This window comes from Canis aureus, chromosome 2 (assembly GCF_053574225.1).
Source record: "Canis aureus isolate CA01 chromosome 2, VMU_Caureus_v.1.0, whole genome shotgun sequence".
Taxonomy (NCBI): domain Eukaryota; kingdom Metazoa; phylum Chordata; class Mammalia; order Carnivora; family Canidae; genus Canis; species Canis aureus.
The window spans coordinates 14,987,921-15,014,844 of NC_135612.1; the positions used below are offsets into that span (position 1 = coordinate 14,987,921).

The 26,924-nt window shown below is 37.2% G+C and overlaps 1 protein-coding gene across 18 annotated transcripts in view; it reads left to right on the top strand.

Annotated features, from left to right (window-relative positions):
• Nucleotides 1–26,924, top strand: part of MCTP1 (multiple C2 and transmembrane domain containing 1) — a 536,343-nt gene that overhangs the window by 420,798 nt on the left and 88,621 nt on the right. For 13 of the 18 annotated variants that reach the window (XM_077864453.1, XM_077864460.1, XM_077864378.1 and 10 more), the window contains one exon: nucleotides 17,139–17,258. The exons of the other annotated variants lie outside the window; for them this stretch is intronic. In XM_077864453.1, the coding sequence (XP_077720579.1) occupies nucleotides 17,139–17,258 (120 nt within the window). The remainder of the gene's footprint in view (nucleotides 1–17,138; nucleotides 17,259–26,924) is intronic. 18 annotated transcript variants of the gene reach the window in all.

Here is a 26,924-nt window from a genome sequence, read left to right on the forward strand (position 1 = left end):
TAAAGAGACAAGGGATGTCAATTGTGCATTGATGGTGAATGGGCCAACAGTTGTTAATAAAGCCAGTAATCATCATATAATTGAATCACTAATGAGAAGAAGAATTACCACACATAAAAAAAATAAACTGGTTAGTTGATCTTTGTGGGGGGGAGTGGAGCCTTCTCACCCTTCCTCTCCCTAATCCCTGGCGGGTGTTGTGGATCAAGTCAGACTCCTCCCACTAGAACTTGCCTAAGATTGCGGAAGCAGTATAAGAATCAACAATGAAAGCAAGTCCCTCTACCCCCTAGAAAAGAGATCATCACTATACTTTTTTATATAACCAGTGCATCAGGACACTAATACCCTTGTAATGGTCAAAAAGATGGTGGAATTGAAAGGTTATGATAGTAGCAGATTTCAACTACTTCTGTATAGTAGGCCAGATACATTTTAGCTGTGCCAAGGTACTGGGTGAGTCTTGAAGGCGTGAGAAGATAAGAGGTTTTCAGCAAGGTATAAGATTTCTCTGTTACAGGTTTTCAGTACCAGTTATCAACTACATTTCTTATCTTTGACACCTTTTATCTTTAACACAGTCTTTAAAATGGATCTTAAAATGGGGAAGGAGAACTTCTTAAGGCAGATTAATAAAATGATGCATTTAAGTCACATAATACTGGAATACTCTTTTACATTTAACAAGCTTTAAAAATACATCTTTTCAAATGATCTGGAAGAGAGGCTACAAAAATTGTCTTAAAATCCTGTCAAACTTTACCATCTTGTTTCTGGAAATAAGATCATGAAGTAGAGTTTTAAAATTATGTCAGAAAATGCTTGCTTTACCCTCAACTTAATTTTCCTATCTGCAGTATGGGAATAAAAAATAATTAAAAATTATGAAGGTGAAAAAAGTTAAATGGTCTCTTGGGACATAGAATTAGATATAATTACTCTTCCGTGGTGATAATTTTATTTAATTAACATTATTTAAAGCTGCCTTCATTTTCAGTTCCTATTGAGGTTTCAAAATAATAAAATTTCTTAAATATATTAATAGCATGATATTAATCCGATGTTAAATTATTTCCTAAGAAGTGAGATAAACTATATCATTAAGAGCATTTAATGAACTTTCATATTATAATTGATATTTCCATTCTACAGTTGAGGGGGAAGGGTCCATAAATAATCACTTTATAGTTAATGGATACACACTTCCCATGGGATGAATAAAGAAAAGTATGGATAGCTATAGATACAATATAAATTATATACACATGTCTTCTGTTATATCCAGACACACACTTGGTAAATTTATTTATACATAAACTATTTTATTCTGAGTACTAAAATGTTGCAGCTGTTTTGGGGCTCTCATTATCCATAAAGTTTCTCAATAGAAAAAAAAAAGACTAAATTGTTGTATAAGAGAAATCTTAGAACACATTTTCGGCCCTTTTCAATCTTTAACTATGTTCCTTTTTTAGGCTCTGCCTCTCTATCTGTATGCCAGTTACCCTTTATTTTACATAGACTAGGGATAAAGAAGATAGACACATAGTTATAAACAATCCAGAGGATCCATGATAGTTGGTGTGATATGTATTTTGTTTTCAGTGAGTATATTGCCCTCTCTTTGACACCAGCCCCATCCCTTTTACTTTTGCTCTGACTTGCAACGAGGTGCCCTTTTCTGGTTGATAGTTAGAAGCCATACACCTCCACCTGCCTCCTCCAGATCAAGCTATCGCAAAGAAAGAGACACATGTCGTCCGTCTTTATGACGCCAGTAAACACTGAGTCCAGAGTTGCGTCTGAGTCGATGACTTTATTAGAGCAAGAAACGTGACAAACACTTCTGGACAGAAGTGTGGTCAAACATGTCTGAAAGGCAACCACATAAATGAAAGAAAGGCAGTGTTGCCACAACAGTGAACCTCTGAAAGGTGAGCTGGATTCAACCCAGTGTCGTTCACTTAGAGGACAAAGCCACACCTGTCGTCCTGGGAGATAGAGTCGCTCTGCGGCAATGACAGCAGAACAGGGAGCCAGTTTAGATTGCAGCAATTGATAGATGGAGAACATGGCTGTAAAAACAATGGGAAATCTGCCAGGGCTCACCTGCTCTGCCATGCTTGATAGAAGTTATTTAACTTGCAAACATGTGGATTAAGCTTTACTCTGGAAAAAAAATTTTTTTTTAAGAAAAGTGTGCAGTAGTTTAGGAAGATAGAGGATTTTCTTAGAGTTTTAGAAGTGCTCAAGTAAAAACAGTTGGAAGCAGTTTTCAGATTTATTTCACTTTTCCTGCTGCGTTCAGCAGTTTTCATTTCTATTTTCTTGATGTAATATACTGAGAAAAACAAACCCAACCAACCAAAGGGAGCTGCTGACTATTGCTGACCAGAAAAATAAAACAAATGCCTCTTAACATTTTCCTGCCATATTGGTGGATGTGGGAGCGGTGGGGGCAGTGAGAAGTTTCATTTCCTAATAGGTGGTACTGTAGGTAACTTGGCAGTAGCCATCACTAAGTAATCCACATGAAAACCAAAGACTCTGAGCCCAAAGTAAAAGGGCTCCCCAGCACAATTACCAAGTAGAAAACATTGTTGGACTTATCCAGTAGTGCTTTCTTCTGACCAGGGAGGTTGCCCTTGCCTGCCCTGTCCTCATCGTCCTGCACTAAGTTTTGCTTCTGTTTTACCCTATTTAACTTTTTTCAGCCTGTTGCTCTCTGCTATCCTTCCTTCCTTTTCTATTTTTTTTTTTCATATCTTCAAGTTTTCATTAGACTTTCTTGGAGAAGACTCCTTGGAATCTTTTTCTCATCCTGTCAGCTACCTCCTAGTCATAGGATAAGGAACTCAACATTTTCTTTTCCCAAATTGATTGTATTACTCATGGGAATTTACAATTGCTGCATAATAGTCTCACCTTAGGGTGGTGGTATTTTATTACTATCTTCATTGCCTGCCTCCGGGACCTTGCTTTGCCCATTATAATTAACAATGAGATTGATGTTTGCTTTAACCATTTTTTAAGTCTTTGCAAAATTTCTCTGAACTCCAAGGAGCAACAGTTGTCCAAAGGATCATCATATAGATAGTCTCATTCACTAGCATTTTAAACATTTCAAGAGTATGGGCAAGGTACATCTAAGATCTATGATCATTCATTGCCTAAGCCTACTAGTTCTCAGTTCTGTGTTTTGGAATTTACCTCCACAGAAATTAAACTATTTTTATTTTATATATATTTATGTATATATATATATTTATATTTATATATATTTTATATATTTTTTATATATTTTTTAATTTATATACCATAAATTCACCAATTTAAATGTATAATTTACTGATTTTTAGTAAATTTACAGTGTTGTACAACCATCATCCCAAAAAGATCACTCATGCCAATTACATTCACTCCCACCTCCAGCCTCTAGCAACCAATAGTCCGTTTTCTACCTCTAGTGATTTGCTTTTTCTGGACACTTCATAATGTCCAGAATTCATAAATAGAATGGTATAAAAGTAGTCCTTGTACATCTGACTTGTTTCATTTAGCGTAATGATTCTGAGGCCATGACACAGAATGTGTCAGGAGTGTCGTCTTTTTATTGTTGTAGCATTCCAGTGTGTGGATACGGCACATTTTCGTTTTCCACTCACCAGGTTATAAACTGGGTTGTTTTCATTTGGGGAGGTATCGTGAATAATGCTGCTATAAATAAACATTCATGTACAAGGCTTTATGTGGGCGTATGTTTTCTTTTCGGTGATAACTAGAAGTGTTGATTCCTATGTTAAGTTTAGATTTGTCTACCTTTTTAAGAAACCACCAAACTGTTTTTCCAAAGTGACTACACCGTTTTACACCCCCATCAGCATTTTATGAGAGTTCCAGTTTCTGTAATTCTTGACTATTCAGTATTTTCTGCTTTGATTATATCCATGTGATCAAGCAGTGTGGCCTTGCAGTTTAATTTACGTTTCTCTAGTGACTAATGATGTTGAGCATCTTTTTATATGCTTATTAACCATTCATACGTTTTCTTTGGTAAAATGTTCAAATCTTTTGCCCATTTTTTAATTTGGGTTTTATCTTTGTATTATTTTTAAGTGTTCTTTATATACACTGGATACAAGTCCTACATCGGATATATGATTTGCAATTATTTTTCCCCCAGCATGTGGCTTGTCTTTCCATTTTCTTAATAGCATCTTTTGAATCACAAAAGTTTTTAACTCTAATGAAGTCTAATTTTTAAATGCATATTTAAATCGTGTTTTGGTGCTGTTTCTGTGAATTCTTTGCCTAGCCCAAGGCCAAACTATTTTCTCCTTGTTTTCTTCTAGAAGGAGTTTTATAGTTTTAGCTCCATGATCAATTTTGTATTAAGTTTTGTATATAGTAATTTTATTACTTTTAAAGATAGATTCATTTATAGCACCATGCTAATTTCCACGCATATACTTAAAGATATTTCTGGGAAGATTCTGAAGGCAAGTAGAAGGGGGCAGTTTTTTGGTGTATCTGATCTAATTCCAAACTGATTTATCTTTTGGTTAGTATTTAAATTTACTTTTTAAAGTAGCCACCTATATTTTTCTTTGAGAGGACATTAAATTCCAGAGAGCTCAAGAACCCTCCTGAAGCTTGTGTATAAATACTGAGCAAAGTAGTCTTTGAGTCACTATCCCAATAATGAATAGATTGTCCGGAAGATTGTCCGGAAGAGACTGATGATCATCACACAAGAGCTTAACCTCAGAGTTATCCCATCTGAACCTATGATCATGCCTCCTTAGCATCCTCTTAAGAGTATACAATATTTAGTTATTCAGCAAAACTGGTAGTAATAATACACTGATAGAAAAAGCCAGAAAGTTTTGATTCAAAAAATACTTGAAGTATAAATGTTTGTTGAGAATCATACATCAGTACCATGTGGCTCAACAAAACGTGTCCACTCCCAACAGGTTATTTTTAGAAATGAGGTTTTACAGGCAATCAAATACAGCAACAAAAAATGCCTGAAAGATAATACATGTCAGCATCTCTGTGTCAATGAAGTGAAAGCTTTTCTGAAAATGAAATGGCCTTCTTTTAGAACTCTGGAATCCTAAACTACCAGACATTTCAGGAACTATTTTGGCTGAAAATGATAGGAGAGATTTTTCTTTTTCATAAATTTTATTACAGTGGAAATGGTTTTTGTATCTCTAACAGTTTGACAAGAGCTAATTACAATGCGCTCATCTGCTTGGCGGACTAATTTGAGCCATCGGGCATCAACACCATAGACATGCAGCAGCATTGCAAATGATACGCATGCTTCCCTTGCTCCAAGAATTTGTACTTGCTATAAAAGAAAACAGATTTGGACAGCCCTGAAAAAGTTGGGTTTGGTTTGAAGAAAACATTTCAGAATTACATTAGAGCTGGCCTACAAGTGAACTAAAAATACCTGCTCATCTCAGTGGTCTTGGCCCAGGGCCTTTCCTTTTACTGTAAAAGTCAGGCTGTTGGAACAGTTGGAGTTCAGCTTGCTTGCTGTCTAAACTAGTGTTCTCTGATAACTTCTGTTACCACTGAAACACAAGCCCTGTTGCATTTAAGAGAATGTTTGGAGGTGTGGAAAATAGCCAAGAGAAATGTCTACTTAGCGCTCAAACCTCTAGGCTTCCCGTGCGGTAACTACACCACTTAGATCTGTTAAGAAATGGGAGAAAGGCATTCATCAGTAAACATTACACAGCAAGGGTAAAAGATGGAATGGAGTAAAGAGGCTGTTAAAATCAGCCTAAGATGATTATTTGAATTGCAAAGAGAAATGTTCAGACATAGCTAGAGCTGCTAAACATAACTCTTGAAGTTTTTCCAGAACAGAGGGATTGGGGGGAATGAGACCAGTGAAGGAGAAAATTAGAAAATTAGAAGACAGAATGGGAGATGAAGTTTCAGAAGCTGCTAAAAAAGCTAAAATATATGATATTATTAGGTCTTAAATATATTTATAAAGGTGAATATTTTAAAATGTGCTTTCTGATTTTGGCTCTGTGATTTTAAGATTGAAGTGAAGATATTAAATCTGGACAAAGTAATCACCAACGGTAACCGCTAGGTTATATTGTGAAGGGTAAAAAAGAAAGATCAGAAATCAGTAGCCCAGGGAAGATATTCATGATAAGTTGAATAAGTCTGAGTGAGATAATTTGAGTGGAAATGAATCATAATGGTCCCAGACATCCCCAAATTTGGCAGAGAGCAACCCTGTGCCCATCAGCTGCTGTATAAAAAAGCAGCCACCGTAATTGATCATCTGCTTTTTTAAAGGCATTCCTGTTCAGTGACATAGAATGGGGAGTATAAAGACTACAGTACTAATTTTTAAAGTAACTTGTATCACAGACTTTACTAACATGTGTTTGGCTGGGTATCCTATTTTCTGGCACAGTATGTAGAACAGAGGGAGTTTCCCCCCATGAGCAACTGAAGTGCCAGCTGTTGCCCTAAATATTGTACCTGTTCATGATGGAGATAGCTTTAAAGCCAGATTTCGAGCTTAAGGAAAATTTTACATTTTGTACATCAGCAAACATTGGTATCAGATTCGTAAGTCTAGTTATAGCATTTACACACACAAAGAAGGGAGTTGATCAAGAATGTACTTCAAAAATAGTAATGGTAACAGATTCATTTCTCTAAAACTGTAAGAGATGGGGCACCTGGGTGGCTCAGTCAGTCACACGTTGGTCTCTTGATTTTGGCTCAGGTCATGATCTCAGGATTGTGAGATGGAGGCCTACATCAGGCTCCTCACCTATCAGGCAGTCTGCTTGTCCCCCCACTCATGCATGCATGCTCTCTCTCTCTCAAAATCTTTAAAAATAAATATATATTTTTATATATTTATATATACACATAAATATATATAAATATATAAGGTGACTGTCTTTAATAAGCATTTAAAAACCTTTAAAAAGAAATATATATTTATATTTTTTATATAAAAAATATATGAAAATAAAGTGACTGTCTTTAATAAGCCTTAATTAACCTTTACAGCACTTCAAAAGCCTAGAAAACATATAGAAATGGCATATGTGTATGACAGTATCTCCAAATAATATTTATAAAATACATAGAAATATATAAAAATTGCACATTTGTATGACCTTATCCTCGAATGATATTGTTTACCTATTTAATCCTTTAATTTGTTAAATAATCATTTAAGAATTGAGAGAGCTATTGGAATATTATATAATGACTTGAACATCACAAAAATAAAAGATACCTTTTCATTGGCACTGGGGGCATTAATAAAAGACAAAACTAAATGGAGAGCCAATATTAAAGCACTTCTTTTTAAGCTAAAGCACGGAACGTTCTTTACCTCTACGAATGGGACAGTCACAAGTCCTTTCAGATCCAGTTGCAGCCTAGAGAAACGGGACACTAGAGAAAGACAAGCTTCAATGAGCCTAACACCCTTAACATATTCTTCTATGTTTCTTTGGAATGGTCCTTCAGCAGTTTTTTTTAAAGCATTGTTAACTTGATTTCAACAACCTCTTCGTGGACCAGATAGTATCAATTCCTCTTTATTATTCATATTTGGTCATTTTAAACAATACAGTAAATATGTGTTGATATGTAATCTGCAAGAATGACTTTGCATGCCACCTGATTTCGAATGAGCAGAACTTCTGTGATTAATAAGGCTATTAAACTAAAAACATAAGTATATTTGGTACTATGGCAGGCATTACAAATTCCTGGGGAATGTACTAATTTCTAATGAAAGAGACCCCAGAGAATCAACATTCTCCAGGCATCTATAAGCATTTGTCACTTTCATTCTACATCCCAACTTTTACTAACATTAGACTCAACAACATTGCAGGGATTTCTTATCAGTTATTCATGTGTGGTTGATGTGATGCTCCAGTTGGACATACTCTGGGCTTTACATTTTGGAGTTGTCAGTGTTCTCAAAGCAAAGCCAGAGCCTTTCATCTCTGACTTTGATAAAAATGACATGAAATATCAGTACAAGTTGTAAGCTGAAAGAGAAAAAAAAAATCTAAATAAATAACTTCCCAAGCCTCCTGGCTGGCAGGTTCTATTGATATAATATCTCCATCAGGGGAAGTAGTGTGCATTATGCTATGATTGGTTGATAGCACCGTCTTTGAGGTTGTTTGGGTCCATTTTGTTGTGGAGATTCTTCAGTAGGTGTTTCTGTGAATCATATGTAAGACATCTTCGAATGAGTTCGATCTAGTTGTCACATGTGCTTTAATAGATGGAGTCAAGCTGTGCTTTTCAAAAAGGCATAGGTGTACTGAGATTGTGGACTTTAAGTTTCAGGAAGCAACTTCAAAAGCCTATTGTACAATTTCACAAAATAATTATAAGTTACTGATTTGTATTTCTGATTTGTATTTATAAGTAGTCTATAGAAATCTGGAGAAACAATACCTTTTCAACACTATTAGCAAATAACAACCTAAGTTACATTATATATACATTCAACTCAAAATTCTACCAACACACCAACCAATCTTTTTTTTTTTTTTTCCTATTCCTAACCATATATTCCTCCTGTCATCAGAAAAGAGATAGATGTTTTTCTTGATCTATTTTGCCTAATCAATATAAGGGATCATTTCGTAGAAAGTGAGTTTTGATTTTTTTGCTCTAAACACACAAACCACTCTCACACAGCACAACAAAACACAGCAAATCAACAGTCTTGTCAGTTTGGTGTCTGGTTGAAACTACTCAAAGAAAGCAGTAGGAGTCTTCTCAATTCTAATTCTATTTTTTTATATATATGTATTTTTTATTGAAGTTTGATTGGCCAACATAGAGTATAACACCCAGGTCTCATCCCATCAAGTGCCCCCCTCAGTGCCCATCACCCAGTCACCCCATCACCTGCCCACCTCCCCTTCCACTCCCCCTTGTTCATTTCCCAGGGTTAGGAGTCTCTCATGTTTTGTCACCCTCTTTAATTTCTCCCACTCATTTTCTCTCCTTTCACCTATAATCCCTTTTACTATTTCTTATATTCCCCATATGAGTGAAACCATATAATGATTGTTGTTCTTCGATTGACTTACTTCACTCAACCTAATACCCTCCAGTTCCATCCACATTGAAGCAAATGGTGGGTATTCGTCATTTCTAATGGCTGAGTAATATTCCATTGTATACATAAACCACATCTTCTTTACCCATTCATCTGTCTATGGACACCGAGGCTCCTTCCACAGTTTGGCTATTGTGGACATTGCTGCTATAAGCACTGGGGTGCAGGTGCTTTTCATTCTAGTTGAGAGAAGGAAAGAGAAGCCCCTGTATATGAGTATCTGTATGAGGCTCTTTTGAACATGGTAAGGCTCCTTTATTGTTGTGTAGTGATCCCAGAAAACAGCAAAAGAAGTTAGAGCAATCCAGTGGGTCTAAGGTTGTCACCATTTCCCTGCTGTTTATTTTAGAAAACAGTCCGAATGAAGCAAAAACTCTCTTCAAAAGAACAACATCTCTTTAAAACCACCTTGAAAAGCTGTCAATATGCTGGGGATTAATCAGGTTCATTTTGTGTATCTTCTCTTTTCATTGGAGGCGGTACAAAAGGCTTCAGTGGAACCAACCAGATATAAAGACCTTAGAGCAGGTGGTGATGCCATCTGGCTATTTAAATCAAGGCAAAACCACCCCCTTCCCAGAAGATGAAGTTCTGAAGAATGATGATGTGTGGAGTCTGACTTAATCCAAGTCAGAATAAATGGGCAGAGTGGGTTAACAGCCAGGTCTTCTTCATGTTTTTTAGAAATGTTAAATGTTAATAGATGGTGAGAAAGAGTCTAGAGCAAACAGTAATGATTGAGTGAAGTATTTTTCTAATACTACTGTCTCACCCTAAATCCTTAAGTCAGAATTCATGCCATGGGAAATAGATCTACCCTTCTTCTGTACACTTTTTTTTAAAGACTTTATTTGATTATTTATTCATTTACTTAGAGCTGAGGGAAGGACAGAGGGAGAAAGAATCCCAAGCAGACCCCCTGCCAAGTGCAGAGCCTGACATGGTTCTCAGTCCCACAGCCCTGAGATCATGACCCAAGCCAAAACGAAGAGTAGGGTGCTAAACCAACTGAGCCACCCAGGTGCCCCATTCTGTAAATATTTGTTTTTGTGCATACCATTTCTTCTTTGCTAAGTTGAGGATGGTCTATTGGCTATGCAAGAGAATTGGCAATGTTTCTCAAAGAGGAGTGCTGGTAGCATGGGGGTCAGGAAAATTTTTCACGGGGCAAGATTCTTCTACATAGTTGGGGTGTTTCACACCCTGGCTCTACCCACTAAATGCCAATATCCCCCCTCTCCCACCCCACTGAGCAGTGAAAAATATCCCCAAGTATTTCCAAATGAAACAGGGGGGAGGAATGACCCTCTTCCCTTCCTTGCCTCCTTTCTCTCCCTGTACCTACAAGGATTTAACGAAGTGTTTAATGTGATTATTTGCCAAGGACACTCTCTATGCTCTTGAATCATATTTTTAATTCAAAATTTTGATAACCTTGCTGATGGCTTTTCAAAAAGAAAAGCTGTATTTGTAGGTCCCACTTTACCTTGCCTAGCTTTCTTTTAAGGCCAGTCTTATTGGTAGAATTGAAATAGTTTCCTTTGAAGGATTAATTACCATAAGCAGTTTTTTAAATATACTTCTAAGCACCTTAAAGTTGTTTTTTATTATTTTGTTTTGGTTTGTATTAAAGTACTGCCTAGTTCAACAGACAAATGTTACGTATTTATTATCCTTCTAATCTGAGGCCTCTCTCATGTCAGAGAATATTCTTGTATCAGATATTCTCAGTTAGGTTAAGCATATATGTACTTTGGATACATTTCCTCATTCTCTTTTACCTAAAATAGATATTATTGGATGATGAAACAAACAAGAAAACATCTGAGAGGGAATGCTGGGTGAAAAATGGGTTAATACTGTGAAAGCCTGAATGTGAATGTGTTAAGTTTAAGAAAAAAAAATGAATTGAAATTAGGGAGGAAAAGGATTTTCTAAAAAGGCCGTGAAATAATTAATTGTTTTGTAGGAGAGGGCCTTTCCATGTAGGCAGAGAATTTTTTCTTCACTTCTTTCTGAAGAGACAGTCAAATAGAGAATCTCATCTCTTAATTAGAAAGAAAAATACTCATCAAACACATCTCATCACTGGAGAGCTAATGATCCACAGCTGTTAGTCTGAAAGGGCAGGCTTTTTTCCTGAACAGTAGGAAGTGTTAATCATTTTGGATGAGATTTCTTTTTAAAATATACTGTAGTTTGCAAAAGAATAGGATATTCAATATTCCAACTTAAATGATTTTTTTGAAGTGTGCTCCCCCAGGGACACTGTCATGTGTTGCACTGAATGATCATTGAATGCAGGCATCTTCCACTGCACTTCAATGAGAGCATCAATTGATGGGATGATGTGAATGGCCCTGTCCTGCCTGGGACTCTTAAGACCCCAGACTCAAAGAAAGAAAAATAAGCATGTCTTACACCTCCTAAGAAATGATGTTACTCTAAAATCTTAATATTTTGAATCATTCACTCTACTTTATATAATTTGCCTTGCTTAAATACAAGTGAGAAGCCTTAGTTAGCCCACCTTCACTTAACTTCTAAGGGAAATAGGGGTTTTTTTGTTTGTTTGTTTGACCTTTGGGTGAAAAAGTAAGGTTTTTTTTTTTTTTCTGTAAAAATGTAATTGGCTCATTCATTTTCTAATCTCTGGCTTTACAGGCACCTTGCTAACCTTTTCTAAACAGTTTGGATAGAAGAAAACCCCATTTGATAGAAACCCTGTGAATAGCCAACTTTTGATTATTCAGAACCATGCGAGATAGTGAGAAAGGAGAAGAATGAAATTGGGCTCTGCAAACCTCATTTTGACCATTAGTTGTTGACCTCTCTGCCATGTGAAACCTTTACCAGAACACCTAAGAAGTGGTATTCCATTTCTTTGCACTGATGTAAAAGTAGTAATCCCAGAGCAAGAGGAAGGAAAGAAATAGACATACAGAAAATCTACAAATTGAATGAGCAGTCCGTAAATAACTGATAACTTTAGAGCATCAATATTCACCATAAAATCCTTCACCTTAGAGGCAGTGAAGTACTGGTGGAAAAATATACTGGATTAGGAATCAGACTTGACTCTGCTACTCAGTAGCAGGTGTCTGTAGGCAAGTCTCAAACTTGAGCCTCAGTTTACCCATTTGCAAAATAAACACAGTAGTCTCTGCCTTCTCAGCCTGCCTCTCAGGACTTTTCCTCTAAGGTTCATTTTATATAATGTGATATATGGCATTTGATAGGATGAATTACATTATTTACCTTTTGGTAAATTATAGATTGTCAAAAAAGCCACTCTGAATAGTCATGATTAAAATTTAGATTGCTTTTCAAGTCTAGCCCAAATAGACACCAAATAATTGCATTCTGCAATACTGATGCTAATATCCTAGGCGAGATAACATTGATTTAGATAAAAGGTATTTGGATTTAAAAATTTAAAAATATATACAGGAATTGATAATCCAAAACCTGCTAGTTCAGAACGAGATTCTTTTATATCTGGGGTATGAGGTCATTAAAAATGGTTAACATTTAAAAACCTAATTTAAGTCTGGAGTTGCCAAAATCTGCAATGTGTGTTAATGCTATTTACTAGAAATAATGAGTTTATGTAAGGACCTGGATTTTTCTTGTTTCAACTATTAGCAAAAATTATAACAGCAATCCCTCTATTTAACACTTAAAATTTCTTTCCAACAAACCCCTTTCACATACAAATCCCTCAAAGAAACACCATCCGTCTTCTATAACTTCTATAGCTTAAAGGGGAATTATGGTATTGACCATTCCTGGAGTATTAGTTTATATGTTTTTTAATTTTTCAGAAACAATTTTAATTATGAAAAGCATTAAATTGATAATACTTAGACTTATTGAGCACTTTGTGATAAAGTGCTTTCATATACATTACAGGAGTTGTTCCCCATAGCCAAACTTGTGATAAAGGCAGGTGTTACCATTTCCATTTGAAAAATAATAGACTCAAATAAAAAAGGATGACTGAGGTGCTCATGGTCCTGTGATCATCGAATAGAAATTGAACTAAAACCACTTTTCAGTCTTCTGGTCCAGACCATATTTATTCTACACTATTGTCTTCTTGGAAAAAGAATATGTGTCAGTTAACTTTTGCTGTATAACAAACCACTCCATAATTAGTTAGCTTAAGGCAACTACCATTTATTGAGTGATGACTCTGTGGGTCAGAAACTTGGACCAGGTTCAGTTTGGTTTCTGGCAGTATGGGTCAGGATAAATACTAAGACTTTTATGGTTTGTATTTATATTCTGTGAATGTGTCAGGAGTTCTTTTTTAAATTATTCCTTGATTTCTTTTCCCACCCCATTTTAGCCTGTTATATCTGAGTTTTTTCTCTCAAATTTAGGAATAAGTGGAGTCAGGACCAAGGATAGATCCTATATTGTTTTGGCTAAAAGCTAGAAGACCCTCTTCCTCCTCTGAGGGCACTCTTTATTAGAGGATCCTCTCCTGCTAACAAGTATTATAATTATCACTAATACTATAGTGAATCGTTGCTTTTTTTCCTTAGTGATTCCTAGCAATCCGAAGAGACCATGTCATATCCTAATTTTGAACATCAACTATTATGTAGCATATAGTACATAGTAAATGTTCAGTAAGTATATTTTATTGTTAATCGGTGTTTGTTCCTTTTTAATTTGATCTTTTAAAATCTCCAGTTAGATATTGAGGAAGAAAAAAATGAATGCTTTTGTATTTAGAATTTATTCAAAGCTCTCTTCCTTTAAAAAAAAAATGATATTCTCAAAAGCAGAGGTTCCATACTTAGTTACCCAAATACTAGATTGTTAACACAAAATAGGGAAGATTATTTTTCCACTGCCAGGATCCATGAAACTAATATAACTCTACCCTTTTTTTCCCCTCTTTTCTATATTTCTCCTCATCCTGTATTCTGGTGCCCATGTTGTTAAGCCATATAAATACCACAGGTATCAATTAGATGTGTTGTGTCAGTTCTGAGTGCTGTATTTTAAGAAAGCTATTACTGTATGGATTTGGATATGGTGAGAGGATGATGTCCGCAATAGAGATGTGCCAGAAACCATACCTTGTGGACTGGTTCTTTAAGCGACTAGTGATGTTGTATCTAGAGAATAAAAAAGCATGATAGGTGTCTCGATTAGTTATCATCTAGAAAGTTTATTCTATGCCATACCTATCCTCCAACTAACTCCAACACATAGACATTCCAAGTAACTTTATTTTGGGTGACATCAGAACTCTGACACCAGTGGGTGGACATTACAGAATGGAATATAGATTTAAAATAAATATAGTTGGTGATACTAGCTTTAGAATCATCTGAGTCCATCCATGAGTCCAGAACACACCAAGTCAAGTGAACATCCTCAGAAGAGGCAAACATATAGCAAAGTCCAAAAGGAAAGATGGTGGTCAAAACACAATACCCAAGACGGATTATGAGTGTGTGGCCAGAATGGAAAGAGAAACTTTATGTGCCTCAGGGAGAAATTGATCAGTGGCATCCCAGGTTGTAATTCTGAATATATTTTCACAAAGTTACCTGATGTTATATAGTGGCTATATAGTACTTTTACTAAGACAATTAGGTAGATTTATGTTAAAAGACTTGGGGGACACCTGGGTGGCTCAGCAATTAAGAGCCTCCCTTCAGCGCAGGGCGTGATTTCGGAGTCCCAGGATCGAGTCCCACATCGGGCTTCCTAAATGGAGCCTTTTTCTCCCTCTGCCTCTGTCTCTCATGAATAAATAAATAAAATCTTAAAAAAAAAAAAAAAAGACTTGGGAACCTAGTAACTATTCATTAATGTGGCAAGTATTTATTGAACACCTTTTATTTCCAAGCACTGTTCTGGACTCTGGGATAGAACTGTGATCAAAAAGAAAAAGTCCTTATCCTTAAAGAGCTTATATTCTATTAACTGCCTAAATTTTACAAATAAATGTGTAAAGAATTAATATGGATTCTAGCCAAAAATAATTTTCCCTTTTACATGTGTTCATGTCTGTCAAATTTGCCTTAATTCATTTCCTGAATAAAGAATTATCTTTTTAAAACTACATGTTAATAGAATAATCATAACCATCCATTATAATTTGTATCCTCTTTATACATATCACATAAATTTCAAAAAATTAAATAGAAATATTTTATTTTTCTGGAAATCCTTCTATTTGTGAAAGGAAAGATGAGGTTCATGTCTCATTCATTGATATATTTGAAATTTTTCTTATTCAGGAACTTGAATCTGTAGTTACCGTGTAATTCTGTCCAAGTCATTTCTTGGGCTACTAAATCGTTATTTGTTGGTGTGTATCTGGGTTATGAATATCCCAAGAATCAGGATTTAATGTCCCATTTTTAAAAAAAAGATGGCACAGTAATGCCATAAATCTGTTTTAAATATTAGGGAAGGGATGATAAAGGTTATTGGGTCTACAGACCTGTGTTTAGAAGTGAAAACACTGAGGAAGAATGACTTTCTGAGGCCTGGAATCTGTCTGCTGGCCTTTAGGCCGTGGGTTTCTTTACCACTTTATACAGGTTCCTTTTCTCTGCCATCCTGTTAGGCTGTAGACTTGGCTGAAGTGTATTAAGAAGGCTGCAAATGGTCCATGCTGCCGTGCCTGACGTGAATGTTCTCAGGGCATTGCTCTTAACCCGCCTGGCCTGTCAAATGCATGATATCTGTTACCCCAACCAGCTGGATCAAATTCCCACTTATACTATGGCTCACCTAAATCTTGGCAGGCAGATGACTTTCCACTTCTCAGTAATAGAATAAGTATTACCTGAGGACCCTAATTGATATTAGTTAACAATCTGAGTTTTGTAAGATCTTGATAAGCATTTGCACAATAATACAAATATTTGGGGGGCACTTACTGGGTACCAAGCAGTGTGTTGACATCTTAACACATTTCAGCAATTTAATTTTCATAACCTGTCAGGTGGATACACATCACTCCGTTTTTCAGAGGCAGAAACTTAGGGGAGGATGGTGCCAGAAGTTACGGGACTAGTCAGCATTAGGAGTAGAATCCTGCTCTTCACTACCCTCACAAAATCACTTGACTTAACGTTGCTTCATTTGGCAGCTGGAGCCACAGATCCAGAGAATTTAGATGATCTCTTCAGGATTGTAAGAGAATGGTGGGGGTTGGGGGGGGTGAGGGCAAGTCACACTTTGTACACTATGATGCTTACTTTACAATGCAGATGCTCTTAGAATGGCTCTTCCTGCCAGGCTAGGTGAGTTCTTAATGTAATATTTGTCTTACATTTAAAAAATAATGTATATACTTAGAGTCAATAGTTTTCAAGGATAATAGACATAGACATTTAAAAATTTCCTTTGACAAAGTTATTCTATTTTTTAAATAGCTATTTGATTTCTCTGGTAATGCTAAGCATTAAGCCAGTCTATTTTTACACTTATTGGTAGCAGTGCTTTTATTCATTGTGTGAGATGTTTGACTCTCTGGTGCAAACTTGGTATTTTCATCTGCCTATTATGCATGTTACATTGTGAGATTAAAAAAAAGTCCATGATATTAAACAGTGATTCATTCTTTATCATTAAGGCAGATAGATCAGCTATGTCTGACAATGTAGTGAAGCTTATTTGGCAGCTGTTTTTTTCCCCTTAACTTTATTTTGTCCAACCTCACAATAATTTCACTAGATGAGAAAAATTAAAAATGCCTCATTGGCAATGTAATGATGTCAGTTTTCCTTCACAGAAATTAAAGTAAAAATCTTAACAGTAACTTGCCAGGGGTCAGTTGTGCTTTTAGAAAAATGCCTCACAGGTTCTCAAGGCTTTGTTTTCAAGATAAATCTTTCCATTCTGAAGCATTTAGTTTTGTGTATTTCAAGTGGAGTATGGATAAGAGCGTCCATTTAATGAAAGTCAGAGTTGACTCATCTTTTTTTCTCTTCTCCTCCTCCAGCTCTTTCTCTTTGTTGTCTGGAACTTTGAGCTCTACATGATACCACTGGTTTTGTTGTTACTATTGACATGGAACTACTTCTTGATAATATCAGGGAAAGATAACAGGCAACGTGATACAGTAAGTTTCTACTTGCTTATTTGATTGCGTGTTTGTTCTTATTCCTAGTCCCTTTGACAAGGTCAACATTGATTTATTTTTACAAACTAGAACTTCTGTTTATAAATACTCGAGTTTGGAGGAAAGTTTTAATCAGTTCAAAACTAACAACTCTTTGGTCCTAACGTAATAGAAAGTACTAACCTCTTTCTAATATGTCTCATCTTGGTAGGAACTAAAATCAAGAGCATGCCATAGAATGAGCTCTGACTTTTAATTATAAATGGGTTATTTCAAATGAGTATTTTTTACTCTCCTTGTTTGTTTTTATGTCTTAATCTTGAGTTAAGACATAATGTCATAAAATTATTTATGATAAGATCAAATGAATGTATTTTATTTAAGACATTTCTCTGTAGTCTGCCATTGGAAGGAAGGAAAGAGGAATGGTTTGTTGACCTAGAAAAGTGCATAAAGTACCTTAATTCAATAAACATTCACTGAACAACAGCAAATATCTGTCTTGTGTCAGGGGTGTATTAGGATTACCAGCTCAAGGATAAAGAGCTTTCATTTAACCTAGGGAAAGTTATACTGAACCCACCTGCCCTCTCTGACATTTTCGAAAGTTTTTAGAATCTGTGAAACAACTTCTTTCTCAAAAAAAGTTTTAGAGCAGGAAGCGGAAGCTAGCCACATTATAATCATATCTGTTCTCCTGCAAGTTTTCATTCCCCTTAGATTATCTCAGTCACCACACCCTTAGTGAACATACAACTTCAAAAAGCTTTCCAATATATATAAATAAATGGGAGGGAGGTGTCTTCTCTAGACAGGACATTTGCAATTTGATAACTTCATAGATAGCTACTGAGAAGAATTTAAAGGTTTGTCAAATGTGAGAATCTATTTGGTAGCTGTTTATCTTCTTCAGATTACATAGATTTTTGGAGGGGAGACATTAAGGGTCTACATTTGACTTATAATCAGGAGTTTCTGCTGTATCCCATGCCTGTAATGGTATAGGAACCAAAGTTATCTGATCGTCAGCTTAATAGTATTATATAATACTTCATTATAATAGCATCTTAATAGCTGCACAGGCATACCTGTGACATAAAACATTTTCCCTTTCAAATAACTCAAGTAGAGGTGCCTGGGTGGTTCAGTCAGTTAGGCATCCAGCTCTTGATTTTGACTCAGGTCATGGTCTCGGGGTTGTGAGATCAAGCCCAGCATTGGGCTCCAGGCTCAGCTCTCAGCCTGCTGGAGATTCTTTCCCTACCTCACCCTCTGCCCCTATCCCCACCCACATGCACATGCATGGTCTCTAAAGAAAGAAACAAATAAATAAAATCTTTAATTAACAAATACATAATTCAAGCCAAATACACTTCAAATGGTAACACAATCTGAATATACTTCTTCAGAATAATTTTATCATCAAAATAAAGGAAAAATCCTGATGCATAGTCACCAAGTACATGCAAAGTTGCCAACAAAACAACCATGTTTATTTTCCTATTTTATTGGTATATATTTGTTTCTGTCATGTGATTGTATGATTGTAAGTTTAAGGGTGGGGACTCTATTCATTGTTGTCCTTGCCACTTTACCTAGCAAGTATCTTGTAAGTCTGAAGTGTTGAAAACATATTTTGTAAGGTTTATCAAACCCAACATGAGATTGTTAATAGAGATTTTAATAGCTAAGCAGTATCAATAGACAAGAAGTTATTATTGGCAAGGATTTTATGGATACATATTTAAATTGCACACTGAGAGACAAACCCCAGACGCCATAAGCATTGGTGTCATGGGGACTAATAGGTACTTTTGTCAATTAATCCAGGATGTTTTCTTTAAGAAAATGGAACTCTCTCAGACAATTGCTTTTTTGTCCCATTTATTTCAGGGAGATTGTCGAGAGAGAAGAATATCTACTTTTCATTCAGTTGCCTTGAGACAAATTTGCAAATAAGATTATTTGCAAATAGGAAAAAGTGGTAATTTAGTTTCAGCGTCTTAATCCTATGAGGGGGCTTATCGTCAATATTTAGTCATTGGTTTGAGTATTCTTAGTGAAAAATTCTGTAAACTATAGACTTTGCTTGTTATCTTCTCCAGAATATACCTGCCTTGACTGGAAAGGTCCACTTGTAGAGGGAAAATAGTAATATATAATGTATCCTCTTGTGTTTACAATTCTTTGAGAATTTTTATGACTATAGAAAAGTTACAGACTATATGAATTTCTCTATTGCGCTTCTTTTCCTCAAAATATAATTCCAAAATAGTATTTACCAAATCGTTTCCTTTGTGCGCATCTCTAACAGAGCTCCATCGACCCTTAGCCACTGACATTTTATTCCTCAGCACAGCCCACTGTGAAACAGTCCATAGTCCAAGTCTCACGGAATGCCAGCTATACTCCATAACTGTCAACAATTACCTTTTATTTGCCCAGAACACACTATCCACATATTCTGTTCTTCCTAGACACCAGAGCAGCAATCACAATACTTCATTTAGTTTTTTACACAGTGGCTCAGTTGAGACTTTATGTAACTCCTAAATCCATTTTGCCTAATTATATGTCTTTTGCCACACCTAGCTATATATTTGGACTTGTTGCTCCCTTTGAAAACAAGCCTGGATTATACCTTGCTGGTTACAGATTATTATACACACACACAAACACACACACATCTATACATATACCTATACATTTATACACACATACATACATATATATGTAACTCAAGGGAAAGTGTTTACAGAGACTGCCATGCTGTGTCTAATTGACTCTACGCCATAGTGCATAGCCCTGGAGAAGTGGTATTTTGCCCTAAGTCCTTATTGCTATCCCCCAAAGCATGCAGAATCTTTCAGCATGTGTGGAAACTTTAGGTTATCTCTGAAGTGCATTAATCACACCACTGTGTGGTTCTAGAAAGTTTCCTGTTTTAAAAGAGAGAGAAGGAGGAAGGGTGGGCGGGCAGGCAAATTTTCTTATGAAAAAAAAAATCAAATCATTGGTACATTTGGCTGAGAACATTCAATTAGGATAAAAATTTAAAAAAAAATTAGGATAAAAATTATAAAAGAAAAACAAATTGACCTTGAGCTTTGAATAGCAAGAGAGAAAAAGGAAATAACATGTCCATGACATAAGTTGAAATAAAAGAGAAAGTACTATGAAAGATAAAAAATGCATAGATGGGTAAAAATTCTGTCTTCACCATATGGGTTGATAGTTGACATTAACATTAAAATAGGAAAGGATTTCTTTGTATTTGTTTATTTTGGAGACCATTTCTTTTCTTGGAGATGAGGAATGGAGACCCTTCCTACTTATGATCATAGGAGCTAAGACCCCTATCTTTTCCTAACCATGGTGCCTGTTCTGGTTTAATGAGAAAAATGAGGTGTAGTCCTTGCCGAGTAAGTTTAGCTGCATTTAATGAGCTGAACCTTTTGAGAATGGGGTGAGGAAACAGCTAGTCCTGAGGCTAATGCTATAGACTGAGAGGTGTACATGAGAAAGAGGCGTGGTTAGAAATGGTATCTCACCTCTGCTGTTTCCCAATTGGACTTGTTAAAAATAAGCACTCCTACATCTGAATCTACTACCTACACTCACATCATGACATTAAAATTTCTGGCATGGGAATTGTTAGGCTTTTTGTGGGGGAAAGAAAACATTAATAAATGCATGCTTCATTCAGAAATGTCTCTGTCATGAAGGGGTTATAAAGACAAGAATATCATGCTTGTCTTGGTTTGAGCTGTCACTCCAAAACCTAAGGAAAATTTCCCCTTCCCCCGTAATGCCCATTAGGCTTGTACCAAGTATCTACATTATAGCTGCTGTGGACTGAAATTTTGTAAGTTAAAGTATAGATACCACAAAGTTGCCTCTGCTCTGGGTTTAAAACCTACTGAATCCTCATTACATTCTGGGCACCATGTTAGGCACTTACTTTTTGTCATGACCTTCATCTTGCCCCAAGGAGAGAAAAGCTAGTTCTATCAGCCCAGCCAGTGGGTTGGGTCTTCCTAAATCAAGTGCTGCCCAGTCTCAAGGGAACATGCTTGGGTGGAATAAGCATGGCCACAAGAGCACTTCCTTGAGAAGAGGGAATCAAGTCTCAGGAGGAAAGAGCTGGGTTGACCAAGAAAACCAGGGGTCTCTTGCACGCCCTAGGAGACAGGTATCATTATTACTACTTTACAAATAGGGAAACCAGCCAGAGAAGTTTAATAGCTTATCCAAAGGCACACAGTTAGAAAGTAGCAGAATGGGTATTAGAGTCTGTCAATCTGTCTGAAGTGTGTACTCCTAACCATGGGTCAAGTACATTATACTTGAGACTATATTTTGATATATCCCATGACTCCCTGGTCACCTTTAAAAAATTATTTATTCATGAGAGACACAGTCAGAGAGGCAGAGACATAGGCAGAGGAAGAAGCAGGCTTCATGCAAGGAGCCTGACCTGAGACTCAATCCCAGGACCCCCAGATCAGGACCTAAGAAAAAGGCAGATGCTCAACCACTGGGCTGAGCCACCCTGGTCACCTTTAGAGCAAGTTTCTCCTTGAGTTTTAGAAGAGCCAATAGCCTTACCTTCACCTTCAAGCACACAGATTGATGGAAAACCCTCAGTGTCTCCATTCTACCATCCTCCACATCCTCCTTGCCTTCAGGGAAATGGGAAAGATATTAAGCAACTTTCGTGTATCCGGTATCCTGCTAAGCCTTTTTAAAATACATTATCTATTTAATTCTTTACAATCACTTTACCAAGTAGATTATTCTAAATGGTTTTATCCTTTTCCCAATAAGGAAATTTCAAAACCAAAGAAAACAAATAATGAGCTCCATAGAGGAAGTGGGATATGAACTCAGCTTTTCCTTGTTCTGCAGGCTGTTTTCATGGTCTGTTCTGGGGCATGCCTTTCCCAAGGGCTTACTTTCTAAATGTCGAGAGCCTCATATGGAATCCCAGGTAACCCCAATATCCTTATGAGGTTCCCAGTGACCTATCAAGAATTGGCATTGGTCACCTGTTTAATCCCAGGTGACCCCATTAATTTCAAAATTGTTCATGACCTGTAGAACTACCTTCAGTCAACCCAGGTGAGCATGGATGGGAAGAGTAAACCAAAGCTGAAAAGCCTTCATATTAGTGAAGAAAGTCCTTGAATATTTTTGACATACAAAAATTCTTCAAGAGGTGTTTTCTAATTACACTTTAAGAGAACATTCAATTTTACTGTCATGATATTCCTCCCACATAGCAATCTCAGTTGCCTAATCAATGGAGACGTTAAAAGGCTGAAGAGTAGGGTAAATCAATGAAATCATTCTCTGATTCATGATCTGACTGTGACACAAATTGAGCCAAAGTCTGCCTTGCTAAAATACTTCAGTAAATAGCAAAATGTTTCCTTAGCTTCCTCAAATGGCAAAGCCCTCAATTCTGCTTTTCCCGTTTAGAATAGTACTGAATATTATTTCTTGTTGTACCTGTTCCAGTTGGGTCCAGGGCACTTATTTCTAGGAATAAAGTTCACGATGAGGGAATTTTATCTGCTGCTAGAAATGCTGGTGATGGGACAATTTGGGATGGCCCACCAAGTACAAGCCAGCAAAGAAACATCTGCTTGTTTGACCAGAGTTCCTGTGAATCAAATAGATTTATTTTTTTCTCAGCTGGCTTCAAAGAAGTCCATGGTGCAATATTTGGATAAGTAGAATACTGAACAAGTGAAATATTCCTAATAGAACCTAGTGGCTGGCCAAAGTGGAGTGGAGAAGAGAGACTCCATAAGCAAAGCACTTTGAATGTACAGTTAGATCTTCTCTACTTCAATACTTGATCATTCACGGAAAGTAGCATAGACCACAAGCCTCCTCTGTTTGCATCTCAGTACCAAAAAAGACCACATACTTGCTCTTAACAGAAGCAGCACTGAGTCATACAGCCTGTAAACACATCTAAAAATGGATGATCACTTTTTTCTTCTTCCTGCTTATTTCAACAGCAATTTTCTCAATTTTTTTCAGAAGGTCACCAGCTTGCAAAAATTTGAGGAAGACCATGAAAAAAAAAAAAAAAAAAAAAGACCTTTCGTTTTCCAACACAGTCACTAGCATTTAAAAAAAAAAAAAAACAGCCAATCAGATGTCAATAGAAAAGTTTATCCCCTATGACTCCTCTCAAAGCTGTTCACCAACTGCTTAGCTGTGCCAGATAATCACTCACCGTACAGGTTGGTGTCCCCAGACATCAATGATCATCACCTCGTCAGGCTCTGGACATTGACCAACAGATTTCCACAATTTTTCCACACTGCTCAAATGTCCCGTCTGACCACCCTGCTATTTACTATCCTCTCAGTCTCAGTAGATGACAATGCTTTCTACCCTGCAGATTTCTCTCCATCTCTAGCCCCTGAAGCTCTCTGAATTCACCCCCAATTTATTTAGGGTTGCCAGATTTAGCAAGTAGATATACAGATGCCCAGTTAAATTGGAATTTCAGGTAAAAAAGATGTTTACCTAAAACAATAATCATTATTTATCTGAAATTCCAATGTAACTAGATGGTCTGTATTTATTTGGCGACTATATCTCAACTGCACCTTGGATTTTTACCTCAAGAACTTCAGGAAGGGGCAGCCCGGGTGGCGCAGCGGTTTAGCGCCGCCCAGGGCATGATCCTGGAGATCCGGGATCGAGTCCCACATCGGGCTCCCTGCATGGAGCCTGCTTCTCCCTCTGCCTGTGTCTCTGCCTCTCTCTCTCCTGCTCTGTATCTCTCATGATTAAATAAAATAACATCTTTAAAAACAAAAAAAAAAAAAAAAAAGAACTTTAGGAAGGTGATCTGTTCTGAAATAAAATTCTGATTGGCTACTTTGGTCTTTCTCCAGCATCTCCAAGCATGTATGGAAGACTGCCTCGTGAGCAGGCCCCACCCAAACCATAGCTTCAGCTTTACCTCCCCTGTATTCTAGCAGAATTGTTTTCAAGTGCAGAATGTTTATTGAACAATAAATGAGAGTCCTGGGTGAAAGGGGGGAGTCACAAAAATGTACCAGATGGTGCTCCTGCTAATTTTGTCATCTCTTTACCTGCAAAACAACTGTTCACCACTTGGGAGAACAGTAACCCAAGGTTATGCCACTTGCAAAGGCTCGTCCAGCAATGCTGGACCAGAACCCAATTCTAAGTGGTTCCCAGGCTGGCTTTCTCTCCTCCAATTCCACAGGCTCCCATTCAGCAGGGCCCAAGAGACCAAAGACTTGGTCCATAGAACACAGAAGCAGGAAGGAAGGAATGATGCTTTTATCATAAACATGTGGAAACTGAGGCCAAGGATAAGTTGGTAACCTCTGCAGAGCCAGTAAATTTGTGAGAGACAGACGTGGTGGCCCAGGGAGGGGCAGCACAGGCCAGGTCTCCAACCTCATGGAAACACCTGTGCCATGCCAGCCCCAAGTTGTCCTGAAAAGCACATGCACTTCTGGGGGATGGGGAGGGGACGTGCAGGTTTTCACAGTGTGTGATGCAATTATGTGACAGGTGGCTGGAGCTCCTGAGGTACCTGCTCAAGGAGCTGCCCATAGAGGCCTGGAGGTCCAGGTGTGATATATGGTGGCTCTGCAGCCACCAAGGCCGGCTCGCTCAGGTGCCTCATTCTGGGGTAGCCTCCAAGGCTCCTCCTTATGCTGCACCATGACTTGTAGGGAACCTTGTTGGCATTGATGAGTAGGCGGTGGCCTGGCCATGGAGGTCAAGGCCTCACCACCACCCTCCCCCGCCCCCCAATTCCCCTTCTACCTTGGAGAAAAGGGAAGTTTTGAGGGGTGATGGATGTAGGAGAGAGGGGATGGAGGATGGCCAGGATAGTAGCTGCATTGGGAACAGCACTATCTGGTGCAGCTGGGTTCCCAAAGAATGATAACAATCTCTTTCTGCTTTATCTCTCCTTAAAAAAATAAGTTTACTGAAGTAAATGTATATTTTTTTATCAGGCATATTTTTTTTTTTACAAAAATTGGATCACATTAAATGTACTGTTAGTACATCTACTTTTTATATCAGCAGCCTATTTAGAAATATTCCTTAAATCACTGGAAAACCACATGATTTTTAGTGGCTGCATTGTTTTCACCATGTACATGCTTAGTTTTTTTCTTAAACACTCATATTATAAATGTTTCAAAGAGTGGCATCTGGGTGGCTCAGTCAGTTAAGCATCTGTCTTCTGCTCAGGTCATGATCCCAGAGTTCTGGGATCAAGCCTCTCCATCTGCCTGCTGTTCTTTCTGCTTGTTCTTTCTATATATCAAATAAATAAATAAATAAATAAATAAATAAATAAATAATCTTTAAAAAGAAAGAAAAGAAATATTTCAAAGATTTTTGCCATCTCAAATAACGCTATAGATAAAATACTAACCAAATCTTCAGTCAGGTCTCTGGTAACAGCCTTTGGGGCAATCACTGTAAGAGAATTTCTGGGTCAAATTTGTGTGCGTTTTGAATATTTTTGGTAATTAATACTAATTTGCCACCCAGTATGATTTTAATCATTTATGTATATGTCCCTGGGTAACCACCTAGCATTTTTATCATTTTCTCTGGAGAGCCATCCCCAACTTCCCTCCCACTCTTGACTCCTCCTACCTGCCTCCCACCTGCCTCCCCCTGCTGACACATACCCTCAGAGGGTAAATAAACTCACTCCTCTAAGACCCCATGTCCCTCTCCCTGTATTGTAATAGTCACCTCACTGTGGGTCTTCCTTACTAGCCTAAAATTGTTCTCATTGTATCCTACATTTGTGTACTTAATCTCAGCAAGATGTCTCCGACATAGCAGTGTAGTAGTTGCTCAAAAAATGTGTGATGAGTGAATAAATATTTTATTTATTTTTTTAAAGATTTTATTTATTCACGAGAGGCAGAGGGAACAGCAGGCTCCTCGCAGGGAGCCGGATGTGGGACTCTATCCCAGGACCCCAGGGGATCATGCCCTGAGCTGAAGGCAGATGCTCAACTGCTGAGCCACCCAGGCACCCAGTGAATAAATATTTTAGTCTAATCCTTCTGGGTTAAAAAATTGTCCAATGTTTGTGCATAAATATTTCCATTCAACAAAAGTTTTTTGAATGTCTACAGGCGCAGTGCTGTTGTTCAAAGGTGATTAAGACAGGGTCCTTGCCCAGGACAGTTTATGGCCTACTGAGGGAAACAAACCACTAACTCAAGGGCATGAATATAATAGGTGTGGTTATGGAGGTGTGTATATGAAAGCTGGGTGAGCAACCAAGAGATATTAGATCACCCCAGATGTATATGTATGTGTTGTATATGTAAAGAAAAGGGGTCTGTTTCTCTGACCACAACTGTTACCGCAGCCACTCTTCAGTCTGTGCCTTTCATTCAGTAACTCCATGTTTGCCTTTAATACTTCTTCAGTTTATTGGCTATCCTTTTACTCTATTCTCAGACTGCAGCTAAACTTCAAATTGGCAAGGTAAAAGTATAGAACAGTAAAAGATGAGTGTTACCTGTACGTGACATGTCAGCTCATGCAGAGAAAGATGTAAAGGAAAACATTTCTATTTTTAAAAGTCAATTTACTGAAGATCCTCCTCACTGGAAGGCATCC